Source organism: Octodon degus, unplaced genomic scaffold (assembly GCF_000260255.1).
Source record: "Octodon degus isolate 3935 unplaced genomic scaffold, OctDeg1.0 scaffold00005, whole genome shotgun sequence".
Classification (NCBI taxonomy): Eukaryota; Metazoa; Chordata; class Mammalia; order Rodentia; family Octodontidae; genus Octodon; species Octodon degus.
The window spans coordinates 27,990,524-27,999,985 of record NW_004524581.1 but is presented as its reverse complement, the minus strand read 5'-3'; the positions used below and the strand labels follow the sequence as shown (position 1 = coordinate 27,999,985).

General features: G+C 44.4%; 1 protein-coding gene across 1 annotated transcript in view; it reads right to left on the bottom strand.

Moving 5' to 3' along the window:
• Dnah8 (dynein axonemal heavy chain 8) overlaps positions 1–9,462 on the bottom strand; it is a 313,541-nt gene that overhangs the window by 154,706 nt on the left and 149,373 nt on the right. The window contains exons 53-57 of the mRNA XM_004624185.2: positions 9,030–9,172; positions 8,076–8,210; positions 7,568–7,690; positions 5,502–5,715; positions 2,094–2,203 (exon numbers count right to left, since the gene is read on the bottom strand). Of these exons, the coding sequence (XP_004624242.1) occupies positions 2,094–2,203; positions 5,502–5,715; positions 7,568–7,690; positions 8,076–8,210; positions 9,030–9,172 (725 nt within the window). The remainder of the gene's footprint in view (positions 1–2,093; positions 2,204–5,501; positions 5,716–7,567; positions 7,691–8,075; positions 8,211–9,029; positions 9,173–9,462) is intronic.

Below are 9,462 nucleotides of genomic sequence, written 5' to 3'. Positions count from 1 at the left end.
AAGAAGAGGAGGAGGAGGAGAAGGAAGGAAGGAAGGAAGGAAGGAAGGAAGGAAGGAAGGAAGGAAGGAAGGAAGGAAGGAATCAGTCTAGAGACAAGCAAGCAGAGAGGCCTAGAATAACTGTATTAAGTCTGAAGTCACCAACACAAGGTGGTGCTCAAAATCTTGGAGCTGGGTGAGGCCACTCAAGGAGAAAATGAAGCCAGAACAGAGGTCTGAGTAGGCAGAGCAGGAGCATTCCAGCATGAAAAGGGGAAACTAAGGTAGTCATCGAATTAGAAGGAAATAAGATTACGAGAACCTTGTAAAGCCCTAGAAAGAAAGGGTACTCAGAGGGGTCATTTACATCAGAAAATCCTTGTCTTACTTACTTTTTTCACATTGCTGGGACAAATATCCAACACCCAAAATGAAGGAAGGAAAGGTTTATTTATCTCATAGTTACTGGAAGTTCCCATCCATACTCAGCTGGTTCCAAGGCAAAGCAGCACATGGCTGAAGGTGGCCTTTCATGGAGGAGACAAAGAGCAGAGAGCTAAAGGAGGAGGAGCAGCAACAGTGGCTGCAGAGAGCAAGTCTGTCTCCCTTATGCTGCATTCAGGCTCTCTGCCCCAGGCTGGGTGCAGTACTCACACCCATAATCCCAGCAGCTCTCATGCCCATAATCCCAGCAGATCACGAGTTAGTCACACACTCTAGAAGTCTGCCCCATGACTGCTTGAGGCTTTGGAGGGATAACTAGACACAACCCATAACACTCCTACAAGTCAGCTAAGAGAAAGAAGACAGTTGTAATCAGCAAGGTGGACGTTTTGGGGCCAGCATGAGAACAGTGGGAACGAAGGCTTTGGTAAAGTGGGCGCAAGATGTAAGGAGAGTGAGAAAGCGGGGGAAGGAAACCTGGATGACACCTGCAAAGCCAGCGCTCCCCAGAGCCATCTCTGCCAGTGCATTAAGCTAAGTGACAGCCCTGCAGGCTGGATCTCAGCACAGACAACTGCCCCAGGGACCTGGACCCTGTGGCTCATTTCATAGTTTCTTTAAAAGAGGCAAAAGCGCATGTGCACAAGTTGTCAGAGCAGGTCCTGGAGAGCAGAGCTGACCCAGATGGTGGCTCCAGGGAGGAGGGCTGTGCTCCACAGGCGGCGGCAACTCGCCCGAGTCCTTCGGGATCATTCTGTATCCACAAGTCCCCCTGCCAACCTAGGAATCTGAAAGCCTGGCACACTCCAGGTTTCCAAAGGCACAGATCGGCATCTGCCCAGATGTGTTTAATTGGCTTAAATAACTAAGAATTATCTCCTTTGCCACTTTTTCCCAAAAGGATTGACTTTTTTTTTTATGTAAATCTCAGACCTACCCTAATGGCCTTAAATCACATGATGACAGCTCCAGGTCTGATGAGCTTTACTTAGGGTTCTGATTTGTGTGATCTGATTGTGCATTCTTTTCCTTTTTTTTTTTCTTTTTAAGACAGGGTCTCACTATGCAGTGCAAGCTGGCCTTGAGCTCGCATTATAGCCCAGGCTGGTCTCAAACATGCAATGATCCTCCTGCCTCAGCCTCTTGAGTGCTGGGGTTCCTGGTGTGCACCCCCATGACCGGCTAGCCTGTTTTCTGAAGAACACTTCCACCCATTTATGAATTCACTTCTCACTTCCAAGAATCACACAGTTAGGACTTCAAGTCTCTGTGAACCGAGAACACCTGAAATTCCATTTATTAACTCGAGTCCATAAATATGCGTGTGCCTGACACAGTTTGGTGGAGGGAGGCAGAGGTACAAAGAAAGAGTTACAAATCAGAGTAACGACTGGAAACACAGTGTTCTCATTTTAGGAAAATTCTCCTTTATCTCGCTTGCCATGTCTGGTTTACAGTAATGTCTCATACATATGGAAAGCACCGCTCATTTAGGATATTTGCTCTCTGGAAGGAAGAGGTGTCATAAATCTATCTGAGCACCTAATTTATCTTTTCTCAAAAAACACGATTACATGTGATTTCTGATCATTTAATGAACCATGAAGTGAGACTGAGGCTAGGGAACTGTTGACTTTTTAAAAAATTATGGACAACAAACCCATCTGTACCTTAGTCCACTGCCACAGCACTCTGCCCACCGAGACTAAATGCGAAATCATCTCACATATTTCAGGTTTGAACTTTCTACAAGGATCAAAGTATCCACAGCCAATAAGTCCTGGAAAATAAAAAAGATTGAAAGTATGGGCTTCCTAACGGATTACCAAGGTGCATGTTTATCCCAGTGAATAAATCACTACAAGACTGACCCAACTTGGAATGCTGAGACCATTTCTCAAGGGATCAGTGAAGATGAGGAGTCGGCAGTGGCTCAGTGAGCTCAGTAACGCGTGTCTTACACGCATTAACTTATTTAATCCTCCCAGCGCCCCACGAGAAGGTGATGTGCGATAAACATCATTATTATTATTCCCATTCTAACTCGAGCTCAGGGATGTGTTTATAGTCACGGCACTTGCATGCAGGTGAATCTGAGATTTAAACCCAAGCAGACTGGCTCCCGAGTCTGAAAGCTAGAAAAGGCTTAGGAATAAATTTCTCATCTTACAGAGGAGACGAGGTCCAGGCAGGAAAAACAAACTGTCCAAGACTGTGTGGACTGCTTGCCAGCAGAAGTGAAGTAGGGCCTGCATCTCCTAACCGCAGTGTGTCAACACTCCTGCCTGGCCTAGCTGGGTAGCCATGCCAGGGACAGCAAGTGTGGGGACAGTCACACAGCACCCTCAGGAAGGATGGGACTGTAGGATTACAGACTGCTGCTACAGTCTCAAGATGTTTTTGATTCAGGCAGCAAGAAGGAATTTCCTTAACTTCACTCCAGACAGCATATACACTGAGGTATGTTTGGTTCTGAGCAGAATAGGTTCAGAGGTATGTGAATACAAAGATCTGCTCAGAGACACCAGCAGTTTTGTGAGAGGCAGAATACATGGAAGGAGCAGGTTTGTTCACAGGGGCTGAAGAAGAGCTGCCGTGGGAAAACATAAACTTGCCCTCCAGAGTCGTGGTGGCTTGTGAGTGCTGTGTTCTCAATTTCCACCTTCCTGTGGGACAAATGTCAGAACATGGGACCCAGAATCAGAAAACAGGGATTAATGTCTCAGTGCTGCTGGGCACCAGCTACATGGCCTCAGTTGGCCAGTGAGTTCACTTCCCGAGGCCTCACTCTCTGGAACTGTATACTTCTCTGTGATTTGCTTCTTAGCAGTCAACACTGTATTTCTTGGCTTCGTCCACATCCAAGCATGCAGCTGCATTCTTCTTTCATTTTCACCGCTGTAGGATGTTACATTTTGTGCTTCTGCCACAGTCTACTTACCCAGCATTAGTGGCAATGAATACATGGGTTATCCCAAGGCTCTAGTGCCAAGCATGCTGATTCTATGAGCATGCACGTGTAAGTCTGCTGGTGCACACATGTAAAGTCAACTACAGAAGAACTGAGGGCCTCAAGATGGAAGACAACACTATATACTGTTTAGAAGAAAATAAAGGATAAGCTCTATGTGATGTCTGGGTAGGAAAGGACTTTTTTAATTTTTAAAAATTTTTTGTGTGTATTTGGTATAGGGTCTCACTGTGCAGCTCGGACTTGTAGTGATCCTCTTGTCTCAGCCTCCCCAGTGCTGGAAGCATAGGCATGTGCCACCATATCTGGTCTTGGTGGCTGACTCAGCACACCTGGGGGGGATCGAACCCTGGTCCCTGCACTTGCCTAAGCAGGGACTTAGTCCACTGAGCTATCTCACCAGCCCTAGGAGGGACTTCTTCAGTGAGACTCTAAGTGTACAAATCATAAAAGAAAAAAGTGATAAATTGGTGTATTTCTAGCAGTGGAATTGGTGGGATAGGAATATGTTTCTACTTTATCAGTAAAAAGGCCAAATTGCTACGCATAAGGCTTGTGGCCAGTCACCAACCACCACCACCAATGGGGGAAGAGAGTTTCTGCTACACCAACACTTTCTCACTAATAGTTCTATCAGAATTTCTCTCCAGGCATGATGCTGCACACCTGTAATCCCAGCACTCAGGAGGTGGAGGCAGGAGTACTGCCCTGAGTTCGAGGCCAACCTGGGCTACTTAGTCCAAGACCAATCTGAACTACATAGTGAGACCATGTCTCAAAAAAAATTTTTTTCCTCATGTTTTGCAAATATAATGGGTTTTAAATAGCATTTCTTTGGCATTTTTAATCTGCATTTTTTCCAGACACTAATGATGCTTATGACTTTCACATTTGTTTATTGGCCACTTGGTTCTCCCTTTTTAATATTTTTAAAAATCTGTTTATTTACATACTTATTTATTTGGTACAGGGTCTTGTTATGTAGCTTGGACTTGTAGTGATCCTCTTATCTCAGCACTGGGATTACAGGTGTGCACCACCATACCCAGTTTTGGTGTCTGGTATGTTGGTACAGCATGCAGCACCTGGGATCGAACCTGGGTACTTGAGCTCACCAGGCAGGCTCTTAGACCACCAAGTTATCTTTCTAGCCCTCCCCCTTTTTAAAGTGTTTTGAGTTTTGTACATTTTTCTATGGGGTTATATGATTTTCACTGATTATTTCACAGGATTTCTGTAGTATTCAGAACACTAATTTTGTGTTATGACATGTTAAAAGTTTCTTACTCCTTAAAGCTTGCTTCTCATCCTTCTGGTGAAATTTTTAAATGAAGAAAACATATGCATTTTAATCTAGTGAAATTTATACTTTTTTCTCTGTTTTAGTATTTTCTGTATCTTATTTAAGAAGTCCTTTCCTATTTGGTGATCATTCACATATTTCCCTATTTCTTCTTCCAAAAACATTAAAGCTTTGTCTTTTGTATTTAAGTTTTTAGCCCATCTGTACTTGATTTGTGCTTGGTGTAAGATAGCTCTCATTTCAATTGTTTTTCTTGGAATAGTTCCCTGAACACACCAATTATTGAAAGGCTATCCTTCCCCTGCTGATCTACAATACTTGGTATACCAAGAAATTAATGTCCATCATTTAACTGAATAAATACATCTAACACACAGGTCTATTCTTTGTAATTTTTTTGGGGGGTGCAATTTATGTATGCTTAAGTTTGGTATCAAAAATCTCCTTCATTAACATGTCAAAGTGCTGGATTTCATTTGATAAATTATTATTACTATTGCTGAGCTGTAGTGGATGTGCTGATACTCATTAGCACAAATTTCCCTGTTTAGCCATATCGAGAAAACCCAAACACAAAGCCTCTTTTACCTTGAATGTCAACCTTCAGCAAGGCGGTGTCTAAATACCTCTGTCTTAGAATAAGCTGTAAGCATGAGTCATCCTACTCATTAATCTCTCTTTCCTGGTAGCTAGCTCTCCATTTCAGACGTTTAATCCCTATTTTACACAGGGCCTTTGGGGTTCTTACAGTTTTGCATGCTTTAGATCTGTAACGTAATGCAATAAAAAATTAAATACGCTTACCAAAAATTTTGTCTATTGACGCATTTGAAGGCAATGTGCAATTAAACACGGAGAACTGTCTTTTTAAGCGCTGTGGAATGTCATTTCGGCCTCCTCCGGGGTGAATCATGGCTGCTATGAGCTGCACGTCCACAATGGTAGTGAAATCGCCGGGCTTATCCAAGCTGTACATTCCTTCCATTTCCATCATCTGCCGCACAATCTCATTAGTGATCTGAAAGGTTACACTAACATTTTTGTGACATGCCACCATATGCTCCTCTATAGCTCCTACAGAACAGCGCAGACAAGATGAGCAGGAAAAACCATTCAGCTCCCAAAAGGAACATCCACAACCACCACTGGGTCATGTGACTTACACGACACCACCCATGAATGCTGAGCCGCAGATCAGACGTGCCTGGTGCCAGCAGTGTGTCCTTGTGCCCGCCAGCCCAAGCAAATTTACGCAGACGATCATGAGCCGTGTGGTACAAATGGCAATGGTGCTTGGGGTTGCAATAAGCTCCACAATGGAGATCCACATTCCACATTAGTCAGAACGCAAGGTGGTTTCAATAAAGCCTATTTATTTATTTATTTATTTACACCAAAGATTGAATTCAGGACCTTGTGTCTGTCAGGCAGGTGCTTAGGCCACTGGACTGTCTCCCTGGTCCTATAAGGTGGTTTCAACCTAAGCTTTCAGTACTATATTCCCTAATGTTGGGGCTGGGAAGACAGCTCAGTAGTCTAAGGGCCTGCCTGGCAAGCACAAGGACCTGGGTTTGATCCCTGGTACCACATGCTGTGCCAGCCCTGAAGCCCCAGGTACACTATGCTGGCCACTGAAACTGTGTGGTGGCACGCATTTGTAATCACACTGGGGATTACAGAACTGGGTAGGCTGAGACAGACAGGAGGATCACTGTGAAACTGAGTTGTGAAGCGAGATCCTGTACTAATTAAATAAAGAAATATTCCTTAATGTGTTGACCTAGGGGTCTGTGTTCATTTTATCCTTTCTGCAGCTTCCAATACTGCTAACCTTTCCTCCTTCTTGAAAGTTGTTCTTTTCTTGGCTTCAGAGGCTCACTTGAGATGCCTGGATCACTTCCCAAGTCACTCTCTACCCACCCATCTGGCCCTTTTTGTTTTTTGCTACCCCAAAGGACATCCATCTCAACCTATGCCCTGATGAATCTCAAGGCTGCAGCTCCCGCTTCAGGTTCCAGTCTGTAAGCTCCACAACTGTGTCGCCAACATCGTCCTGGGCATCTCGAAGTGAATGGCACACAGTCACCTCAGATACTCTTCATTCAGCCCAGTTTAATGAGTGATGACTGTGGTGACTGGCACCAGCTGGTAGCACGGGCAGAGGTCAAATTTTGTGTATACTGAAGGCAGAACCGACATGATCTCCTAACAGACTCAACATGGAGCTGCTATTTCCTGAGATAGAGAAGCTAGTGGAGGAGCAGGTTTAGGTCAGGTTTGCAGCCCAACTACATATTCCTAGCCAGAAAAATGAGATTAGAATTTAGGAGTTCCTCAGCTTGTTGATGACAGGAGTGACAAGCTCTACACACGTGTCCTCCACTCTCCCCTGATCCTAGGGACTGCTGGGGCCGCCCTACACTGGGGTAGAGAAGGACTGGGCAGAACTGTTTAGGAATTCATCTCAGGATGTGCACTGAGCTTCTAGTGGTGTCCAGGGTGAACAGGGACAAAGGGGACAGGACCAGTCCCTAGTAACTCAGGTTGATAGATGACTTTGGCAAGGGCTGTGGTATGTGGTAGTTAATATTTAAAAAACAAATCAGGTAGTCTTCAGAGAATAAATGCAGAGTAAGAGGTCAGAACTAGCAGGCCATCCTGGACCAAGGCAGAAACGAGAGAGGAAACAGAAAATACAGTGAACTGGGTAGCCAAGGACACGTGAGGGAGTTGTGGAAAACATGGAGAGATTGCAGAGAGGCGGAAGTCCGAAACAGTGGACAGCTGCCACCACCTTAAGGACATATATGTTACCGATCCGATGAAAAGCATTGACTGAGCATCATTTATGTGAGCGATCTGAGTCTTACCTGATCTCCCCACTCATTAATCACAGGCATATTAATATCATCAATAAACACAGTCATTTTTCTGCCTCCTGGTGGCCCGTATGTGCTTCCCATCCGCTTATCCACATAACTTTCAATGGTCCTCTGAGGAAAAGAAAGGTTTGTCATATCATTAATCCATATTTACAAAAAGCTGAGTGGTGTTTCAGAGTAGAATAACATTATTTTATGCATTAAGTATAAATATTATTATTATTATTACATGGTTAAAATGTTTTAAAAAGTGATGGAAATTCTAGTCATGGATTTACATTGAAATAGATATGCCCCATGGTCAGCTTCCACCTGAACAATAGCTCAAAACATGCCCTTTGGGTTTGGCTTCCACCTTAGCCACAAGCAGGCGAGCTAACTGAAGGCCGAGCGGAGCCTCAGCTATCTTGAGACACACCCAGGGTGTGCACACTGGGTTGTAAGATCCGCCTTACGATGCGATTTGCTGATGACAACAGCCCATGCCGGGTTTTACCTGAAACATCATTGGTTCTGTGGCAGATGAAAAGTTTAGGCTTTTGGACAGCTGTACTTCAGGGTCGTATTTTTTCAAGTAGGCCTTAATCATGACAGTTTTTGCGGTTCCCTGCTCTCCCGTGAGCAAAACAGCCTGCATGAGACAGTCATGTTGGAAGTGGCTGTAAGAACTTTAGTGTCCAAGTGCCTTATGGTCTACTGGTATCCCTGCATCCTATATTACAGTCAACTTCTGATTGCGCTGGGGGGTTACATCTGCCCCCCCCATAAATCCTAGTGGCATTAAAGATTTGAGTATAAAATGCACACAGTGCCATAGAGCAGCCAGAAGAGAAGGTGGCTGAGCATTTGCATGGCCACTGGGATGTGGGAGAGATCTAGAATAGAAAGCAGACACCCACATTCTCCAAGAAGCTGAGAATCCGCAGCTCAGCAAGCAAAGAGCGTCCTGGGACCCGGGGCTCATCCTTTGCCAGGGAGACAGCCTCCCGGCCCCTTGGGTTCAGAGTAGAATAACATTACTTTATGGATTAAGTGTAAATATTATTATTATCACATGGTTAAAGTGTTTTAAAAAGTGATGGAAATGCTATCATAGATTTACATTAAAATAGATATGCCCCATGGTCAGCTTCCGCCTGAACAATACCTCAAAACATGCTAGTTGGGTTTGGCTTCCACCTCAGCCATAAGCAGACGAGCTAACTGAAGGCTGAGCGGAGCCTCAGCTATCTTGAGACATACCCAGGGTGTGCACACTGGGTTGTAAGACCCGCTTTACGATGCAATTTGCTGATGACAACAGCCCATGCCGGGTTTTGCCTGAAACATCATTGGTGAACTCTTAACCCACCTTGGGTTCAGAGTGTCACTTTCCTATCTGTGGTGTATGAATAAAGGATGAGTTCACAAGGTGGCGGGGGTCATCTAAGAATCTACCTGCTAAACTTACTTTATGCTGCTTTGCGATGGTGTCTATCAAAAAATTGGTTCTAACATTGTCAACATTTGGAACCAAAATTGATGAATATTCTGGAATGCTGTCCGTTGGATAAAAATAGGGCTGAAGTTTCTTATTCCAGTGCTCCCAATCACCTACACAATAAGGAAAATTTTCTATCTTCAAAATACAGCCTTTAACAGGTGCGTTAGAGTACAAAAGTATAAGCGCTTTAGTCAGCTGGATCAGATAAGCATCTAAAGAGCCTTCCTAAGACATGCCCCTGCGTGTGCTTATCTAAAGTTCTTTTTCACTGTTTTTCTCTCTTTCATTCTTTTTTTTTTAATAATTTTTATTTATTTGAGAGAGAGAGAGAGAGAGAGAGAGAGAGAGAGAGAGAGAGTGTTGTGTGTGTGTGTGGCCAGCTCAGCCCACCAGGGGGCGG